Here is a 21309-nt window from a genome sequence, read left to right on the forward strand (position 1 = left end):
CCGTTTGAGCCCGTTACCTGCACGGGGCTGGGAGCAGGGTGGCTTCCAGCATGTTGGCTTTGCTGCTGGCCAGTCGGTGTGGCAGAAGGCTGAGGATGAGGAGGATGCGGATGCAGGGTAGCATTAGGGTGGGCATACTGCTGAGCAAGTGAGCCAGTGGAAACTAGGATGAAAAAGAAGGATATTTAACACCGGGCAGAGGACAGGCACCTCGTCAAGTCACCACCTGCACTTGAGGATTTCACTACAGCTCCAAAAGACTGTAAATACGCTCCCCACCCCCTTTCTAAAGCGAAATATTTATCTTGCGAATAGCTGAGGATCTTACCTTGCTTTTGTGTAGTTTGGTTTGGCAGGAAAGTCTATAAATAACCATAATTAGACAGTTCATCTTCCCTAGTTTGACAATGCAACACATACTACATAGAGAAAAGCAGCATTTCATCTTTTGCTTTGTCAAACAGACCAGTTTCAAAGACCAAATTTATAATTTTCATACAATTTAGGATTTCCTGAAACATACTTTTCAAAGGTGTTACGAGTCATTTTTATTTCCACCATCCAAAAAAAAGTCTTTGGCCTTATACCTGGCTAACCTCACCATGCTACTCTTCTGGAAATTGCTCATAAAGTACAAACCCTGTGCTCGAGAGCTCCAGGGACACCCAGGGAACACGTCACAGCTGAGAAAACTGAGGCTGCTCGAGCATCAAATCGTAGCTGAAGCCAGTTTCTTGTGCTAAAATAACACATCTGGCCTCTGCCCTCAAGGCCAATCAGGCTGTTCTGGATCAGCACCATCCTGGGAGCTTCTAACACTGCCACGGAATTCTTCATTCCTTGAAACGGTAGCGAATAAGGTACAAAATTCCCAAAAAGGAAGAAAGTGAACAACACGAAACTTTCACCCCAGTGAAGCCACCCGTGTTGCCACGGTCGTGCCAGTCTCCAACAACAAACCAACAGCAACAAGTTAGTTCCTCCTTGGATCCTGCTTTGTTCTGCTCCAAAACAGGCCACACTAAATTGGATTTTTTTTTTTGGAACTTCTGAGGGAATCCAAGGATGTATGAAAAGCTATGATGAGAGCAAGCGTTCCTTTAAACACAAAGGATGCAGCAGGAGAGCAAGATCCTAAAAAAAAAAAAATAAAGATCTTTCCTCTGTTTCTTTTTGATTTTGTGCAACAACCAGTCCATGTTTGCAGCTCCACTGCAGCGTGTGACAATGGTCACAGCTTGAAAAGACCAAGGCTAGTTTTGCTGATAATACTTAGAAAACAGTCAAAGACAACTATTAACCTGCTCCTGAAGTTTCCCAGCAGATGCTTCTTATTTCCTTTAGTACCTTTTGGCTGTTCTGAAGTTCATTAATGATGACTGTCTATGGGTTACAGCTTTTTTTCATGGGGTTTGTATTATATGAGAACTTGATGGCCACTGAAGCACCTTTAGCAGGGATGGCTTTTCCAGGGGGGTTTTCTTGCCCTAATGAACAAACCTGAAAAATCAGGGCACCTGCAGGGAATTTCTGCAGAGCTTCACTGGGCTGGGCTCTAAGTTCATAACAACCAGAACTGTCTGGGAGTAGATAAAGGATGAGAGACAAGATGGGTGGAAAAAATGGACTAAAATGTAGCTGCATCTGAAAGCACAACAATGTCCAGCACAAGCAAGTCTCCAACTGCTCTGTCACAGCCCTGACACTCCACCCTGTGCAAATACCTGCTTTCCTCCAGTCTGCCTGTCCATAATTCTTACAAATCCTAGTTCTAACAAATTCAAATTCACCAGAATATATATAGAGACAGTATCTTTTTGCTTAATTGAGATTTTTTTTTTCTCCCCGGTACGGTGCATTAGGAAGGTTCCTCCTTTAGAAAATAACTGCCTGCCACATTTAACTTAATCCCTTGAAAGCTCTATTAAATCTTCACTGAGCAAATGGCCCAACAGTGATGTGCAGTTTCAGGCTATTAATGCAGATGAACTCAATTCCTGCAGTCTGGAACTGATCCTAAAATACTTATCCAAGTGTACAGGCACAGCCGTACACCCTGAGCGTTTCTGATTGAGAGGGGGTTTCAAAAACACCTCAGTATTTTCTAAGCACACTTGTCAAAACTGCAGGATCTTCTGCCACAGCACTTTGTTATGCTTTAAATCCCAGTATTTTTAGTTTTTCCTATCACTACTAAAATGTATTTTGCAGCAGCATCCCCACCGCGCTCCTACTTGACTCTCAGACATCTCTCCTTACAATAACATGAAAATTATCAATGGCAACACTGATCATTTTTACAATATGAAGTTTATGGCTTCCTGCAGGAGGAAAATACCTCAACCTCGTTATTATACGCACTCTGAAGAAGGCCAAAAGTTATTATCTCTGCCAAAGTGAGAGAAATAAATGCAAAGAGAGATTACTTGCTTGCCAAAGGGCGCGTTACACCAGCAATCCTCCCACTGCCTGAGCCACAGAGCTGACTGCAAATTAACTCCAACTCCATTCAGGAGGCTTTAAAATGGAGATGAAATTTAATTCCAAGTTGTAAGATATTCAAGGCTTCCCACATCCCTTGTTAAGAGCCCCTGAAAGAATGTGGGGCTCCCTTAAACCATTTGTGCAATTCATCTTTCAGCCCTTTATAGCCAGGAGAATAATAAACCCAGTTATTCTGAACTGGATACATTCTGCAATAAAAGTGCACAAGGAGGAATTTCTCTCTCAAGAAACCAGTTAAACCAAGGAACAGCACCCTGAAGAATAGATGTAAAGCAGGAGGAGGATCAAGTTTTTGTCACAGTGGCAGCTCTTCCATAACCACCCAATATTTCATCCCCAGCTTTGCATTTGAAGCACCACATTTTTTATACTGAAGAATATTTATTTCCCTAATTTCTCTCCTACCCCCATTTTGTCTGTAACAGATGACTCTAATAACCAAACTTGTCAAGCTTAAAACCACTTCAGATGCTGCTGCAAATTATGTTTTAATAGTGATATTAAAAGTGCCTTTCAAAACTGTTATTTGGGCCCTTCTTTAAATCCTGTGCAAAGACTGCAAACAAACCAAGAACAGGCCGAGTGGCACCAGGTCTGAAATGCATTCCCAGATCTCTGGTAGTTCAAAACCAGAGTTCAAACTGCAAGTCCAGCAGTGTAAAGGGGTTTTTCCATGTTTAGCAAGTAACAGTTCTTGGCAAGCCCATCAAATCTCTGAGACCAGCAGGGCTGGGAAAGGAGTCCTGTAAAAGTCATGACAAATTCACCTGCTCAGTCAAGAACTGAACTGGCACTGGGGCTTTTTTTAAAAAGAATTTCTGCCTGGTCATCCAAACAGCTCCCTGCACATATCTAACAGCAAATAAGACAAGACAGGAGGAGAAAAAAGAATAATAAAAAATTAATAACCAATTATCCAATGTTTTCCCCCCAATTGTCAGTATTTTGGAGATTTTCCAAATGGCTATCCAGTATCCAAGAAAGTGCTGAGAAAGCTCTTGGAAGGGTCAAACCAGCTCCTTGCAAAGTCACCTCAGCTCACTCCAGCACAAACACACTGGTTTTCTCACCCTTTATGCCTAAATGCCTCTCCTTGGGCTGACCTGCTTCGCTTCTGCACCTTTTTAATCAAGTTGGTTCCTAAAATGAAGTATTTCCCTGCACTAACCTTGCAGGGAGAGTCATGGAATGGGAAAAAAACACCACATGGATTAATCAGTGAATTGAGTTTTGTCAAGTGCACCCATTTCTCTGAGAGGCAAACAAGAAGTAGAGTCAGCCACAGAAGCCACAGGAGGAGCTGAAATCAAAAGAGGTCAGAGCAGCAGGAATCAGGCAGAACTCCCAGCTACAAGGGTATATGAAAACCACATCATGTAATTTTCTTTTTTTCCTGGCAGGAATTTCAGTGGTGCCAATGGTGGTGAACGCTGGTCATGGTCCAAAGATGCACTGAAGAGCCTATTTTCAAGAACTGACCAGTGAAAAAACCTCCAAACTATTGCCAGAGCCAGTAAGATGGTGAGGATAACTACATTTAAAAGACCTGAATGGTAGGAAGCAAAGAAATAGCAAATGTTTCTTTCAGAATACAAACATTTCAAAGAAGTCATTTTACACAGGTAGAGTGGACTCCAAAGATTAGCCACGAAAGGAACGAGCTGATTCAAGTGATTTCAGTGCACCAAACCAAGAGCCAAGAACACAGGACAGGTCAGCACCTCCAGCCCCTGCTCAGGCAGCACATTTTGGCACAACACACACAGGAAGTCTGTTCCAGAAGAGATTTTGGGGGAACAAGGGGATTTTCTCACATCCCTCTTGTATGAGCTGCTACTGCAAAAAAAAAAAAAAAAAAAACAACAGAGATGCTGGCATGGGCTGATGGACTTGCAGACAGACACAGCAACAAGTCTCACAGCAGGACAGGAGCAGGACAAAACACTCTGGGACTGCAGGTCCTCCTTTACCATGTCTTGGGTGACAGTTCATCCTGCAAACATTTCCCCCAAATCCAGCCCCCTCAAAGCTGATGATGGACACCAACACACAAGGCAGTGTTTTACAGTTCTCAGCCTGTCCCTGGACACACACTGAGTCTGGATTAGCTGGATCAGTCTGCTGGGAGAGCATCAGCCCCTCTCCCATTGCTGACAGTGATTTAGGTGGGCAAAGCCTGACCTGAGCCAGGAAACATCACTGCTCATGTTCCTCTGCTCGGGAGGAGGTGCCTCAGCAAGGAGAACTCATCTTGTCACTGTCACACAGTCATGACAAAGCTGTTCCCAGCACTCCTGCAGAGGCAGCTCCACAGAAAATTTTCTTTAGCTCAGCTGCAACAAGAGTTATTTCCTCCCAGGGGCTCAGAACCTGAGCCACAGCTTTTTAAAGAGGTGAGGAAAAAGATACTTCTCCTTTTAGGAAGCTGATGTTTAAAAATCAGAGGCTATAAAATCATAGAGTGGTTTGGGTTGGAAGGGACCTTAAGGGCCATCCAGTCCCAACCCCGCCACAGGCAGGGCCACCTTCCACTAGCCCAGGTTGCTCCAAGCCCCGTCCAACCTGGCCTTGGACACTTCCAGGGCTGGGGCAGCCACAGCTTCTCTGGGTAACCTGTGCCAGGGCCTCCCCACCCTCACAGCCAAGAATTCCTTCTGCCTCCCCAAACAGAGCTCACTTCTGGTTGCAGATGAAAAGACTGGGTAGTAAATTCAGAGATCATTATATATTCCAAATAAATTTTTTAAAAAATTGACAGCTCAGTTCCCTGTGATCAGACAAATCTGTCCACCAGCTTCACCCTCTGTCCACTGAAAGAACCTTCCTGCGTTTTCCACATCCTGGTTTGGTGCAAGGAAACTTGTTCCCTCAACACGTCCCATTCCTTTAACATCTGGTTCTTTAGAAAGTGCTTTTCTGTACAATCAAAATTAGTACAAAAAACCCAACTCACTGGCAAAGTAGAAAGAAGGGCCTGTCTCCTTGCTGTATGGTATTTTGGGACATGCTGAATTTGGGAAATAGAAAGGTAAATTAGCCTCTTGCCACGTGCATACTTCCCGTCCTCTGGAAAGGTCAGTGTCAGTTTTAGGTATTTTTAATTTTTTTTTTTTTTAAAGACTGTAGAACCATGCAGATAATTTATTTACTTAGGTGCTATCAGAGCTAGATATTTAATTTTACAAATGAGTGGAGATGAAACACAAGTCTCAAGTAAGCCTTCCTTCTTAACTGTGACACTGAGGTCTGCAGTTCTTAATTAACACAAAAATAAACTTTATGGCAATTCATGGTCTCTTACAGTCCACTGTAATAAGAAGGTTAAAACGTAATTACACTAAAGCAGAAACTGGCCACTTGCTTTTTCACCTATAGGACTGTCATTTTGAACAGTTCCAAGACACCTTTGGTGACTGGTTCACTCTTAGTCCCTGGAGAATCCTCTGAAGTTTATATTTTATCCACCATTGTACTATCAGGGTAATAGAATTTACTCTACTGCTGAGACAGAAACCAGATAAAGTTAGAGACAACACCAGACCAGTAAAACATATGCAGAAGGGGAAAGGGGAAGGGAGAATGGGGACAGGAATGAGAGCACAGAAAACAGGAAATGCATCTGTGTAAAACCAAGGCCTGGCTTTACACGAGTTCTTAAACACAAAAGTCAAGTTTTTCAGAGGACTCCAGCAGTTATCTGGAAACAATTCAGCTACATGGAAAACTAACACAAGTATGGACGGATCTACCCTTTCCTTGGAGAACCACATTTTCTACCAGCAGCAGGAGACTGGTTTGGTCTTTGTGTGACACACCAAGGAGCCAAACCACAAACCACGGCCAACAACTCCACCGGCCCCACACCAGGGGCACTGGGAGGCCACACAGAGCCAACAGCTGTGAGACAGACACACAGAACATTCTGGAACCAACAGCTGAGCAGGGTAAGAACACCACCTCCACGTTCAGGGGGGTGAGTGTGGCAGGTGAAGGTGTGTGCACTGCTCTGCTCCAGCACTGCAAACTTCCCTGGACAAGGACGGCTCCGGAGCTGAACTGTGTCCCAGACTGGCTGGGAAGAGGCTGCTTGGACACTGTCCTTCCCCACTGTGTTTTGAGGGGGAAACCCCAATGATTTGAACACTCCTCCATCCTGTGTTTAGCTGGATTTACTGGGACCATGCTCTGCTTCTCTCTTGTCAACAGTGGGTTGTGACACTGGAACGATTGGCAAGGAAATCCCAGAAGTGCAAGAACATCCAATTAAACAGCATCAGACAAAAATACTTTTCTTTAAAATGGAAGAGTGCTTATCAACGAGTGCAGGTCACTGATTTCGGATTCAGCCATCTCTCCACAAGACAGGGAAGGAAAATAACCCCCAAACTTTTCAAGGTTAAAGCATCGACAGGGATTTCTCTTCGCTGGCAGGTTGTTACTCTATTTGCCACAGACTTTCAACTTGTCCCAAACCATTAGTGAAGGTGGAGTTTCAGATCTTACCACAAAACATTTCACACCTTTAAGAACAGTTGATAAGCAGTGCCCCCCAACCCCCACATCTCAAGAGTGGCTGTCCTTGCAAACATCTTCTCTTTACCACTTATGCAGGAAAAAAACTGAGTGCATTTTGCAAGAATTAACTCAAACAAGCACCAAGTACCATGAAGGCTAAAAAGGCAGCATGACCCACTGAATCCTGGCATCAGTGGGGGGTGTTTAAAATAGGTAGTAATGTATTTTTTAAAAAAAAAATCAAATAGCAATTTTAAAGAGCCAAAAGGGAAACTGTTTGAGCAAGCGCTCCAGAAATCAAAAGCAGCAGTAGTGGTTGTTTCTCAGGAAGTTGTTATTCTGTGCTTTCAAATTACTTTTTAAGAGGACCAGAACCAAAAGTGCAGGGGTGTAATTAGTTCAAACGTGGGTAAACTTAAGATGCCCAAAACACAGAGCATAAGGTATGGATATGTTCTCACAGTCACTCAGCCAGATGTGAACGGTTCCAGTTGTTCTTTAGCAACGGACTCCAGGAGCAGCTCAGATTTATCACCTCAGGCATTCCTGCATTTTCCCAAGCGTTCACATATCACTGAAGGGAAGGTGGGGTGAACATGTCACAGCTGGACACACTCTGGGGAAGCACAGTCCATCTGGGCAAGGTCTTCAAGCACTCAGCACACGGAAGGCTTGCAAAGATCTGAACTGAAACGGTGCTGCAGAACATCAGGAGCCATCCCGTGTGTAACTGTCACCTCGGGGGGTCAAAGGGTGCATTTGACTCAACTCACGGTCACCAAACACACCAAAAAGTGTATCCTATGGAGCTCCTGATCCAGCTGGGTCGAAGGGTTTCAGTAACAAAAATATCAAGCACTCCGTCATTTACTGGAAGGTGGGAGAATGTTTAGAAGAGTCACCAAGTAGCTACTTGAAAGAGCACAGGAGGACAAGCCACTTCTGTTAAATTATGTGCTCTGGGGAAAGGAATATTTAATTACATGGAAGGAAATACCAAAGAATTCTCAAGTTTGACCCAACTTAGTTGTTTGCACGGGTAGGTAGTCACATACCTACAACAGACAAGCTGCAAAACCAACACAAAATGAGATCTAACAGTTGTAAATTAGAGTATCAGTGAAAAAACTATACAGACATCTGATCAAAGCCAGCCAAGGGAAGGGGCTTGTACTTCAGTGCTGTAGAACCCACTGATTACAGAAGATAAGGATGGTGCACAATTGCTAGGGAGTCACATGCAACCATTCTGAATCAAACCTCAGATTATCTCATGTTTGGTTTTATTTTAATTAGAATTTGAGAGGAGAGTTTTCACCAATAAAGGTCTGAAAGCCTTTGATCATTCACTTTATCGGAATTCTATTTAATCTAATGAAAAAGCCAACAGAAGATCTGTTTACATGGACACCTCAAGCACAAGAGTTGAAAAGATCAAAGTAATACAATTAGCAAGGACCTGTGAGAGAAAGATTAATCTCTACAAGCAACTTCCATTTCAGCTTCAGCTCAAATGAGCTCAAATTCTTCCTCCAAGCGTCAAAAAAAAAAAAAAAGGTTTCTCTCTGTTATTTTTGTTTCTTAACTCTTGTTACCATCCCACTGCAGAGATCTGACAGGATGTTCTCAGCTGGGCAAGACACTTTTTGAAAAGTCAGAATTCATTTCACACTAAACTCCAGATTCTTACTTTGTAAGTTTTCATGACACATCATGGACTTGCATTAAGGATCAGGGTAAAACTAAGCACCGAACACATACAGAGATGTCTAAAGGTACAGAAAATCTTTTATTAGAATCTAAGTCAGTATATATGTGACCCAATAAAACTTTTCCTCAGATGCTATAACAAGTATTGAAATGCCATGTTTTCAAGAGACCATCTGCTGTTTTGACATTTTATGACAATTCCCAAGCCTTTAGCAACCTTGACTCTACCTCTTTCAATAGCATGTTTTGCAGGGAGGTGTTTTTTTCTTTTTTTTTTCCTCCAAATTGGGCCTTGATTTATCATACATTTATAATGCTTTAGAAGTTCTTGCGCATTTTACTTTGTCACAAGGTAACCCACATTTTCAGCACTTCACTGTCAGTGAAATATGCCCATCTGATAATGCTGGAGACTAATTGTCAAAGTCAGAGCAATACATGAGCTGTTCCATAGACTTAGTCTTGACTTACCAAAAAAGAAAGGTAAGCAACACATGGTTTATTTTGCTTAAACAGCAGAAGTTCATACTGTTAATAATGCCAGTAAGTATCATAAAAGACAGCATTTCACTAGTTGCCAGAACTAAAGTCAAGTTTGAAACTGAGGTCGTAGCCTTGCAATAAAACAAGTACTAATTATCATCAAGAAACAAACGAGGGGTGATGGATCAAGAGCATCAAGAGAACTTGGACAAACTTCTTTTCAGCAGATATTCTTTAGCAGCTCCCAGGTTGAAATCTCATCTTGGTCACTGGCCTCCTACCGAAATCAGCACACTTGAGTTCTCATCTGAACCAGCCTGGCTCAGCTTTCAAGGCCTTGCTCATCAGCTTATGAAACATAAACCACATCTACTGAACGATACCCATGTTTTGAAGGCTGAGATTAAAGACATCCCTGCACAATTTAAGGACTTAGAAAGTTACATATAACACAAAACGTTTCCTACCATACATAGCATGTGTCTGTTCATGCGCACCGTACTGTGTTGCAGAGGAAGATACTAAACCCGGCTGTGCGTGTGCTGGTGGGGCCATCATCCTGGCATTGCCCTGTATTACAGGGCTATAAACATGAGGATGCTGCAGGCAAAAGGAGAAAAAAGAAAAAAGAAAGAAAAAAAAAGTAGACATTAACTGGGGAATCATCACAAAGGAACTCGTGTCATCTAAACACCTGCGATGTTCCAAAACTCGGCCTTACTTGAGTGCAGAGCAGTTGTTGGGATTATCCAAATTTAAGGCCTAAAAACTGATAAAAATTGGCATATTGAATTTTTGCCACTCTAATAATGTAGCAAAGTTAGGTATGACACAGTATATTTATCCAGGTACACGTGTGTATTTAAAAGCTTTTCAAGTAAGAGGAGTCCACCAAGCAGGTTATTTTTAGAGCACTTAACCAGGAGATGTGCTGGTCATGACCTAAAGAAAATCTTCAAAGAGCTACAAAGTTGTATCAATAATAAATGCCAACTTCTGAGTTGTCCTGAGAATCTGTTATGACCTTAGAAGTTGTTCTGACCTTAAAACTTGTTCCAGGTTTTGAGGCACTCTCCAAGACCCCCAAGGGTGCTCCAGAACCCAGAAACTGTTCCGAGTGACTCATGACAGGACACAAAGGGCTATTTAGGTCTGAGCCACTTCCTTATTTCTGGTTTTATGGATCAGGCGCAGGAAAAGACTCTTACCTGAGATTGGTAGTGTGGCACATGCTGCACAAGAGGCTGATTAGGAAACTGCTGGGGACTATATGCAACATATTGTGTTGAGTAAGCAGGTGGAGTAGCTACAATTGGAGGGCCTGCTGCTGAGGCAGGATGCATCATGGTGCTCTGGTGGTGTTGGTCTTGCCGCTGCTGGGGCATATTTGGTACTAAAAGGCAAAGAGTTTCTCACATTAGAAATATGGGATGAAGAAAGCTCCACCTTCCTGAAAGGTTTTACACTATAACGTCACTGTGACCACGTGGAAGATCCTCACCCCTCACCTTTAACCATCTATTAGGGCTCTAGCAGAAAGGAACAGCGTGAAAAAAGAGTTTTTCATCACTGCCTTTGGGGCATATGTTGGGACACAAACCCAGCCCTGCTTTTATTGTGAAGGAAGGAAGGAAGAAAGAAAGGTGGATGGACAGAAAGACTCACAAGAATCAGTAATGGAAGAGAAAGGTTATATCAGGATACCTACATTAATAAATTTGATCCTGTCCCCTTCAAAAGCCTTAATTCACCTTCTATGGGAACTACTCAGTCACTGTTTCATCAGCTGGAAATGTGAGTCTGTTAAAGTCACTCATGTTTATGGTTGAGGAGAGCAGAATAAAGGTCTCCACGTAGGCACAGTTTGAGGTATTTGCATCTTTTGAGCTCTGTGCTACCCCTCAGGATAGCAGAAAGCAACTTTTAGCTCACAGACAACACTGAAGGGGACAAGACAACCTATAAGTAGAGGAGCAGGAATAATTAAGAGGGAAGAAAAGATGAAAAAAGCATAGCAGTGTAGTGTGGGACTGCCTGAACCATCCTGGTAAGTGACCACCCAACCCACAGAAGTGAGGAGCTTGGAAAAAACTAATTTAGCCTACAAAGCACTGGGTTTGAGAGCTCCAGGTGAGCTCCAGCCTCCTGCAGTCAGGCTGTAACTACTAACTAAACTACCCCAAGCACCTGGAAACTCCACTGCAGTGGGCAATGTAGCCAGACCCCTTAGGGAGAGGAAAGGAGATGTCAGTAAATTCACTCACTGATGGTTGTATTTACTCTGCAAATCAACAATAGAAAGAAGTAAATACAGGAGGCAACTTGAACAGCACAAAGGCACTGAGCTGTAACCCAGGCAGCTCCCTCAGGGCTATGCTGCACACAGATGGACATGCAGAAAATATTGGAGCTTTAAAAAGGAATTCAGGACTGGAGCTGCCTCACCCAGCAAATGAGCACTCAGCAGTGTATTTCTGATTAAAACAGTGCTACCAATGACAAGATTTCACAGTGAAGTTACTGTGTTTTAACACAGAAATACATTGCAGGGGTTTGTCTTCCCCACGTTCATAAAGGCCACTTGTTCGCTTCTGACACAGCAGGACTGCTCTTGGAAACAATCCCCCCCTCCAGTGACTGGAGCTGCAGCACTGGATCCCATCCTCAGGAAGCACTGGCTAACACTGCAAGAAGGAATGGACTGTGCAGAGTTAGAGCCTTCCCTGAAACAGGACTAGAAAAACACTCTTCTGTTCCTTCTCTGCACTGCACAGGGAGCATCTCCCACATGTTCTGTCTCCACAGCTATGGGTGTCACTTGTTAAAAACATGCTATTGTTGGTCCAGCTGTTCATTACTGGGGCAGAAGGAATGCAGAGGAAAAAACTGGAACCAGCAGTGAGTTTTTTCCAGAAGAGCAGCAGAGCACACTCTTTCTGAAGAAAGAGTGACTTTGCTTGTTGACAAAACCCCTCTACTGAAGCACCATTCAGTGCTGGATCCCTTTAAACAAACCTATAATATTTATGAAATATAGGAGATGATCAGCTTACCCTAATGCTCCAAGTAACAGAGATGTTTTCCTGCTTGTCAAATCAGATTCCAAACTAAGCAACTCCCCATAACTCAAACTTAGCCTGTTTCAGCTGAATTAGTTTATCTAAAAATCCATTAGTATTTCCACTTACTTCCCTTCACTAAAAAGAGCATTTAAAATATCAACCACAAACAAATGAACATGGATTAGAAAGCACACAAACAGCTCTAATTTCTCCATGCTGCATGCAGACTGAGAACCAAACAGGCAGTATTATTCTCACCTTTACCTGCTCTATATGTCTTGGCTTGGTTCACTGGCATGGGCGTCATGGGAATAGGATACAAAGGCTGAAACACAAGAAATTGAAATTATGATATTCCTTTACAAAGCAAATGTGTCTGTCAGGGGTGGGGGCCCCACTCAGCTTTGATGTGTTTTACTCTGTTTTGTTCCATGGTTTAGTGAACTCTGCCTAACCTGCGAGATTTTCCTGGACCCCTGTCAATAAGTCTGCACGGACAAACAACTCAGACCATATGGTTTGCAACAACCAGACAAGTAACACCACTACTGCAAGCAGGGGACTAAGTCAAACATTTGTAACAGCTTTTTTTTATAAAGCTGTGTCAGGGCAGGCTCAGGTTGGATCTCAGGAAAAGGTTCTTCCCCTAGAGGGTGGTTGGGCTCTGAACAGGCTCCCCAGGGAATGGTCACGGCCCCAAGGAGTGTTTGGATGACGCTCTCAGGGACAGGGTGGGATTGTTGGGGTGTCCTGGGCAGGGCCAGGACTTGGACTGAATGATTCCTGTGGGTCCCTTCCATCTCAGGACATTCTGTGATAACAGAGTTAGATTGAAATCCCAGTGATCCCCACAACAACCATAAACTAGTGGGGACTCAGCTGGAAGCTGAGGACAAAGAAGCAGTTGCTTAAACCCTAAAGAGAGTGAGATTGTATTTAGAAATTAACACCAAATGTGAGCTGCTGGAATTTAGAAGAGTTTGAGACTATCTGAACATCCACACTGAGGAAGCACTGAGAAAAGTCAGTATTGACACAGCTAAAACTTAACCACAACGTCATTTATATTTACAAGAGCAATACAAGCTGTACCATTTCACTGTTTTAACTCAGAGCTCCTCAGCTGGGACTGGTTGGTATTTCAGGTCCCTCCCAACCCAAACCTCTGAAGTCTCCTCAACTTCCTGGCAATCCCTGTGAAGCGTGAAGAGTCTGCAGCACTTTACCTGCACGCCTGGACTCACTGGAACCGGGTACATCATATTTGGTGCAAAACAAACAGGCTGAGTGTACACAGGGGTTGGCTGCTGATGACCCACCATGGAGGGGCTGGGCTGAGCTTGTGGACGAGGGGAGGTCGGTGTAGTAGAAGGTTTCGGCTACAAACAGGGTGGAGCAAAGCACAGAGGGCAAGATTAGTCTGAGTATCCTCCAAAGGAAAAGCTCTGCTTCTAAAGATCTACTCAAAGGCAGAGTTAAACAGCATCAAACAACTTACCTGAGCAAAAGATCGAGGGTTGAACTCTTTAGCATTAGGGTTAAGTGTTGATTTTCTAACTTGCCTAAATGTAAAGAACAAAACATGAAGTTTGGCATTATTCTCTGACGAGCGTATCTGCAATTAATAATGTAAGAAATACCTCATTTCCATCTGTGAGTCACATTTCTGAGAACTCAAACACCACATGGTATGCAAAAAACCCCACTCTTATTGACAGGACTCTTAGTATACACTTATCCATAAATTTTTCCTGCTGTTGATGCTACAGCTCATGTGAGCCAGGAAAACATTTAAATAAGCTTTGAGACAACATATTACACATTCACACCAGCTTCTTCTACACAAGGCTAAGTGCTAATAACCCTGTGCTTACTCTAAAAGGCATAATTACTCACTCAGAAGTATCCTTCTTCTCCTCTTTATCCTCCTTATCTTGTTTACTTCCAGGCCCCGATGTCTGCACACCTTGGGAAGTCACCTCAGGCCCTCGCTTTTGCTCAGAGCTGTTACTTATGGAAGGAGAAATACTGGGACTGTTGGGTTTGCTGCTGCCACCATTGGAGTTGGTGTTACTGCCAGCTTCTATGATAGATTCTTTAGGGGTGGATTCTGTCTTTTCTTTAACTACGTCTCTTGATTTCTCCCCCTCTCGGGTTTTGTTGAGCAGCTGATCCACTGCATCGGAAGAGGAACTTGACTGTAACTGAAAAAAAAAAAAAACCAGGAATATATTCAGTAAATTGATAAACAGAACTGTGGGAAGATAATCTAATGCTGTCACATACACAGAGTAAAATACGGTCCTACAGGCCTCAATCATCTGGAAATGACCTTTTAAAACATACATTTCCATTTCTACTAGAAAAGAAATCCATGAGCATTGACAATGTTTAAGCCTGCACCGAGCAAGAGGCTGTTCAGCCATTCAGCTGACCTGTAAGTTGATTAGGGAGTGACAGGAAAGCTTAAGACAACTCCCTGGACTCATCTGTGCTGTGATTTAACAGTAACACTTGAAAAGTTAACCTGATTTAATAAACCATTATGGCCAGGAAACAAGTAATACGAATTCATCTTCAATTTTCCTCAGCAAAACTCTTCATTTAATTTTGCAACAGCTCCTCCATATGGAGTGTGTGATAATTATTTGTACCTAATGATCAAACAGGTTTCGAGTCCTATTTTCAGTGTACAGTCAATATTCACATTTATGGGTATTAGGCAATTGTACTAGCAAGAGTCAGCATTGATTTTCCAATATCTGGCATGAATTCTTACAGGTATTTTCATAAATTAAGCACAAGTCTTGAGAAATGTTAACATATGTAGTGCATTCAATTCATGAAAATAATCTGGATGCACATGAGAATTATGATACAATCCACACAGAGAAACTTACCCTAAAGTCATTCTTAAATTTCTTTAAATCATCAATCTGTTTTCTATGCTCCGAAGCAATTGGAGAGACACCTGCCAAACATAAGACCAACATTGTCCAGGCATTTCTAACACAAGAAATATATATATATAAAAACCCCCTACACATTACTAATTCTGCAGAAAGGTAATGTTTGCATATCTAGAAATGAAATAATGATATAAGTGCATTTGGAATTTGGTACAATTCCAGGAGCAGACAGAAACACTCTGTGGAACCACAGCATTACATAACTGACTTATCTTCAGTTCTAATGCACCACACCAAGGCAGAAGCCCTGAGGTGCAGGGACTGCAGAACTCACTGAATACAAAGCAAAATGCAACAAAACCCCCCCAAACACACAGTGCCAGTGTTTCAAAACACAGCAATCAAGGAGAAACACTGCTCAAGGTGAGCTCTGTGGCTGCACTACGTCCTAAAGGTCTTCCCAACTCAAATCAATCCATGATTCAGTTCAAGAATGTGAGAAGATTTTTCTGAGAATGGTGAACAAGCAGTGTTGCATTAAAAATACAAACAAATTTAAGGCATTAACAGGAAAACGCACAGTCAGAAAAACTGTGCTGATCATGATGCTCACAATTCTTGTGAGCACAGCTCTGAGCAGAAACACACATTCAGTCCAAAGGCAGCCAAAAACCAGCCCTGTGAGCCGGCAAAAGAGAGAAGGAAAAAGAAAAAACAAACAAACAAACAAAAAAACCCCAAAAAACCCCCAAAAAACCAAGTGAAATCACACCGTCCACATGAGCATCTCTACACTTTGTGTTGATGGAATGAGTCACAACCAACATTTCAAACTGTTAGTCCTGCCACTTGACAACTGCATGACCAAATTTTTTGCTGTAGAACACCAGATTGTCTCCAAGTCTTCCTAAAAATGCCAACTAAAGCAGCCAGGACAGCAGGTTTAATGTGTAGAATTCCTACAGCACTCAAGTACAACCAAAAGCTTGGGATACAAACCTTTGTTTTCAGGTTTAGGAAAACTAGGAGAAGTCTCACTTGGCTTTATATTCTCCTTGTTGCCAGTTGCAGAATTTTGCCTCTGGTCCTGAAGCCTGGTATCTTTAGCTGCAAAAGAAATGGCCAGAGTTATTCTCTTTTACACAATTCAAAGTGACCAAAGAGAGATGGTAAGATAGAAACAGGAGAGAGATTAAGCTTAATTTTAGTTAAAACCCCAAAACCTAATAAGTTACACATTTTCTGCTACCTAGTTGGTGCCTGGAGAATCATCCTTCCCCCCTCCCCACCCTACTGTCTTTAAGCCAGATTATAAAATCCCAGTTGAACTCATCCCCCTCATCATCCACTGAACCTTGACTAGGTTGAACAAACTATAAACCAAGAGTAAATTATTTTCAACAGTCCACACTCTTCAGACAGAATTCTACAAACATTTGAGAGTTCTTACACATTTGACTGTGCCCTTGAATGTTGCTTTTTTCCCCTTATTTTTGCTGTGTTCAAAATACCCTCTGAAACCCACGTTTCTTTAAATTAGAAAAGAGCCAAGAACTCAGTTTGAAAAAAGAAATTCTCAATTAAGTCAGTCACCTGTAAGCCCAACCTCCTTAAAAGGCAAAAGAAATTAAGCACAGACTCATCAAAAAGCCTCTCTCCAAGCTGAGTTTCAAGGTGGCACCACCAGAAAAGGGGAACTCGCAGTAAAATTAAACACATCCCAAGTTTTTTTTTTTTCCCAGTGCTTAGAAAGGAGTTTCGCTCTTTCAAGGCAAATTCCTCGCCAGGGATTAGGGAAAGGGATGCATTTTGCAACCCACCTTCGTTGGAAGGGGTGACTGCTCTGTTGGATGCAGGGCTGGCAGGTGTAGGAGAGGCAGCTGGAACAGGCATGGCAACAGATTCAGTGGGAATAGTTCCAGGCTGAGGGGAAGGCAGAGCTGGTCCCATGGGAGTGCTGCTCTGCCTTGGAGACCTAGGCCTGTGTGTTTTAGGGGATAATCTCGGAACTAGAAACAAACAGGAAAAAACAGTTATAGGAGGAGCTTCCTCAGCTGCTCTAAAGTTTCTAAAACGGCTAAAAAACATGCCTGAAGTACTTATTAGAGTAACTGAAAACCTGGTTACCTTTCAGGTACATCTCCTAGTTCTTTACAACGCAGCATTTCAGATAAGTGGGGTGATTTCTCTGCAGATTGGCCCCTAACACACATCACCGCCCTCTCAGTCCCACCATCAAGCTGCAAAATGCTCCCCACCCCCCCCCAAAAATACAACTACAAGAGCTCACATTAACACAGTTTCAGGCAGAACACAAAAGGTGGGCAGGTCTCCACACAACCAGATGTAAAACACTTTTTTTTTTTTTTTTTTAAAGGGCTGAAAAAACCCCTCCATTTTCCGGCGTCCTCTTTTGGAGGTTTGCCAGCTGGAAAAAAAAACAACAGAGCCTATTGAAAAAAAAAAGGAATAGTTGATGTGTATTTTTGCCCCTGTGTTAAAGCAGCAAGGAAAGTTGTGTATTCTTTAAATAAGAAATTGGAACAAGTTGTTTAAACCTCCTGCTTCCTGCTCATCCCACTGTGGCAAGTTAGTGCTTTATGTCACATATTAACCCCCAGTGAGTGAGGAGAAAGAGAGGTAAGTGGTTTAACAGTCCCACTTGCATGTTAATAATATATAAAGTGGGGTGTGGGGAGCAAAGATTAATCAGAAATAATGCCAGAACACAAGAGTTTAGATTTTTACCACAAGGCAACAGGTCTATGTGGGTCTAATTCATACCCTCCTTCTGATAAATGCATTCCCACTACACTCCTCTAGAATTCTGCACTGCTAAGAAACACCCAAAAAGGATCTGAAAAGGACCAAACTGTCTCTCACCTGCCCAAGGAAACACACAGCTGCTCACAGCCCACTAGAACATGGCCCCAACCTAAAAGCTCCAGACTAGGCCTGTGTCACAAGCTTGAAAAAAGTCAAATATTCAAAAAAACCCCATTAAGTGATTCAAAAAAAGGACACACTAACTGTACCTGTTCCTACAGTAGACAAGAACAACATCATCACTTAAAATCCGTGTAATTTCTAAACCAAAAATATATCCAACTGAACTTGAGCATCATTTTATAACACCAACCTTCCTCTATCCAAACACCTCCTTCAAAACACCACAGCCCAGCCACAGCCACTGACCCAACTCAGTGATGCCATGCAGTGTATCCAACTCCTCCTGCCTCCTCCAGTAAACTCTCCTCAGAATTAATCCTTCCAACAACTAATTCCCACATTTCTCCTCCCTTTCTCTTCACACACCACCTGGCCCTGCAATTAGGACAACACTGCACTCCAAGGACCAACTCACCAACTCAACATTCCTTCTCCCACTCCATCTAAGCTAAGTCAGCCCAGGATTTGGTTATTCACAGAGCCTGAACTGTCTGGAAAGGCAGGATTCTGCTGAGCATTCCCACTCTAAGGTCCCCCTGCAAGCCATCTGCAATAAGCCAAGCTTTACCTACCCCCACTGACAACTGATGACCACGTCCCACCTGAAGGGCTGCCTCGTGCCACTGCAGCAGTAGATGCTTCCCCAGGTGCATTATGAGATACAAATTCTAAGCCACTTGAAATTGTACCCCTACCAGTAGAGACTCTGTGACCTCGTGGGTGCCGTTGAGCCTTAGGAGACATCCGTGGAGGCCCTGGGGAAAAACAAACAACCCACACAGTAAGTGAAGCCCGGCACTGAGAGCATCCAAACAATACTATCTGCTTTTAAAACTGGGTTTCAGCTCATTAACTCTCAAAAAACGTGCTATGTGGTTTTCAAACTTGGATTTCATCTCGTAACTCTCAGTAATTCAGTAATAAAGTCAAGCAATTTACACTGATATCGACTAGAACCAGGGATCCCCCAGGCCAAAAAGGCCGAGCCGTTGGTCCAGCCAGGCTGCCAACACTCAGCACCTCGCTGGGCCAGCTCTAAATGGGTATTTTAGAAGCTTTATCGGCCTTCAAACAGGTGTGCAAGTCCTGGATTTCAGATATTTGAATCCAGGTATCCAGCAGTGCTTAGAGCAAGCCAAGCCATCAGGGTCGGTGGCCCAGCTCCCCCTGGACAAGCCCAATCCCAGTGACAATTTTCCAAGGCTTTTTGTCAGGTGGGGCAGCGATCCCAACCATTTACAGTCCCCGCTGGCTGAGCGGTGCTCGGGGGGGGATTTGAGCAGGGCACTCTGCAGCAGGGCTCAGTGGCCTTGCAGCAGCTCACAATTCATTCCCACAGTCAGCACAACTGCAACTGAGCAAGTGATTTGTTATCCCAAGGTTCAAGTCAGGCATGTTTAACACCGGGAGCCCAAGCCATACGTGAGCACAGGAATTCTGAGCAGCTTCTGCAGCCGCCACACAATAGTTCAGCTCAAGTCTAAGCAGCAATACAGTTCTGACATCCTAACAAAGGTTTTCTTTACCAGATCAGACTCAAATGTTGATACTTCAAAAGGAAAAACTTGGTGAACAAAACACAATCTGTTTTGCAGGGAGGGGGGGTTTGCATTTTTAGTGTATATCAATAATAGGGAAAAGTTCAGATAATGGCTTTTTGGTTTCACATCAAGCACCTCTCTGGTTACATAAATCTTTAAATGTCAGCCTCTATTTTACCCACGAATCTCAAGTACACTTCAATCCAAATCACATCCAGGTGAGGATTTTAAAGAATACACATTTCCCAGCAGTGATCTCCTGGCAGCAGGAATTAAACCCTGCAGTAAGCAGCAGTTCAGTGCAGGCCTGACAAATCAACCCCAGGGGCTAAGAAAATAATTGAGTTTGCAGGTGGATTCCCAGTATCTGACTACATAAAAAGCCATACCAAATGGACAATAGGAGGCCAGACACGTGACCATCATCCACTTTTTGGTCACGGCCCACCCTGAGCGTTTCTCAGGCTGCAGAACAGCGTTACTGCTTTAGTCAGTGGGATGATTGTTCTCTCCCACAACCAGTTTCCATTTTCCAGGCTTGCTAAACAATGCTGTGCAGGGTTTATTTAACTGCACTTCAATCAAAATTATAAACCATGATCATTATTGTACCTCGACAGGAGAAATTTAGTTCAGAGAATTCTGCACAGAGTTACCACAGACTCACAGGTCAGCCCTTCTCTGAGAACTACTGACTTCTAAGGAGCTGATTGATTGTTCTGATCAGCGCAAGCAGGTCTGAAAATTCCCTACAAATTCACCTTTGGAGCAGTTTATCCTATCCCATTCCACACTGTACATCTCTGAATGCAGCATTTTTCTTATCATTATTACTGTTGGCTGTTTTACATGCTTCATTATTACTGTTACATGCTCATTATTATTGTTGGTAAGTCAATTATTTTAGTTAAATTTGAAACTTTCTGTGGGACAACCATGTTAAAATCGATATTTTACATAAATTTATAGTCATAAAATAAGAACACAAGTAGTCCTAAATTTTATTCCTGAATTTAAAATTCCTAAGTTTTAAATTTCTAAATGTCACTTTCCAAATGGAAATTTCTACATTTTAAATTTCTAAATGTCACTTTCCAAATGGAAATTTCTAAATGTAAATTACTAAATATATCTTAAATTTTAGTCCTAGAAATGCTCTTTCTAAAGTTATCAGGTCCTGCATGTTGCTGTAGTTTAAGTTAAGACACTGAGCAGCGTTTCCAAAGCTGAGTTTAATTTTGTACCAACTCGGGAAATTTCACAGCTTTCTTTCCTTTTTTTATTTTTTTGTTTTTGTAAAGCTCTTCAAATCAACACAAACAAAACAAACCAAAACAAAAAAAAAAAAGGTTAATAGAAACAAGTCTGATCAACTAAAGTTAAAACACAAATTATAAGGTTAAGTAATGAAGAGGAAAAAAAAAACTAAAATAAAAAAAAAACCACAAATCTTGTCAATTAAAACTCACGGAGGAGTTATAAACGAAGACGAACGAGATTAAAAAAAAAATAAAGAAAAAAAATAAAAAGAAAACACCCCATGAACAAATTGTGGTATTGTACCTTCTGAAGACATGCGTTTAGGCATAGTAGAGACAGGAGCTGGAGAACCATGAGCAGAGGGGTGAGACGGGG

At 42.6% G+C, this 21309-nt stretch overlaps 1 protein-coding gene and 1 long non-coding RNA gene across 2 annotated transcripts in view; both read right to left on the minus strand.

Moving 5' to 3' along the window:
* Positions 1-21309, minus strand: part of ATXN2 (ataxin 2) — a 51217-nt gene that overhangs the window by 7057 nt on the left and 22851 nt on the right. Inside the window, exons 10-21 of the mRNA XM_027894345.1 lie at positions 21238-21306; positions 18706-18888; positions 17005-17193; positions 16184-16291; positions 15176-15246; positions 14172-14479; positions 13774-13837; positions 13502-13654; positions 12540-12600; positions 10422-10606; positions 9681-9813; positions 18-163 (exon numbers count right to left, since the gene is read on the minus strand). Of these exons, the coding sequence (XP_027750146.1) occupies positions 18-163; positions 9681-9813; positions 10422-10606; positions 12540-12600; positions 13502-13654; positions 13774-13837; positions 14172-14479; positions 15176-15246; positions 16184-16291; positions 17005-17193; positions 18706-18888; positions 21238-21306 (1670 nt within the window). The remainder of the gene's footprint in view (positions 1-17; positions 164-9680; positions 9814-10421; positions 10607-12539; positions 12601-13501; positions 13655-13773; positions 13838-14171; positions 14480-15175; positions 15247-16183; positions 16292-17004; positions 17194-18705; positions 18889-21237; positions 21307-21309) is intronic.
* LOC114062698 lies at positions 1044-7630 on the minus strand. The gene is made up of 4 exons (XR_003572431.1): positions 7617-7630; positions 7195-7197; positions 4320-4325; positions 1044-1237 (listed from the first exon to the last, which is right to left on the minus strand). It is a non-coding gene; the product is annotated as an uncharacterized LOC114062698 (long non-coding RNA).

Source organism: Empidonax traillii, unplaced genomic scaffold (assembly GCF_003031625.1).
Source record: "Empidonax traillii isolate 1590-97213 ecotype Southwest subspecies unplaced genomic scaffold, ASM303162v1 scaffold426:size1138770, whole genome shotgun sequence".
In the NCBI taxonomy this organism is placed as follows: domain Eukaryota; kingdom Metazoa; phylum Chordata; class Aves; order Passeriformes; family Tyrannidae; genus Empidonax; species Empidonax traillii.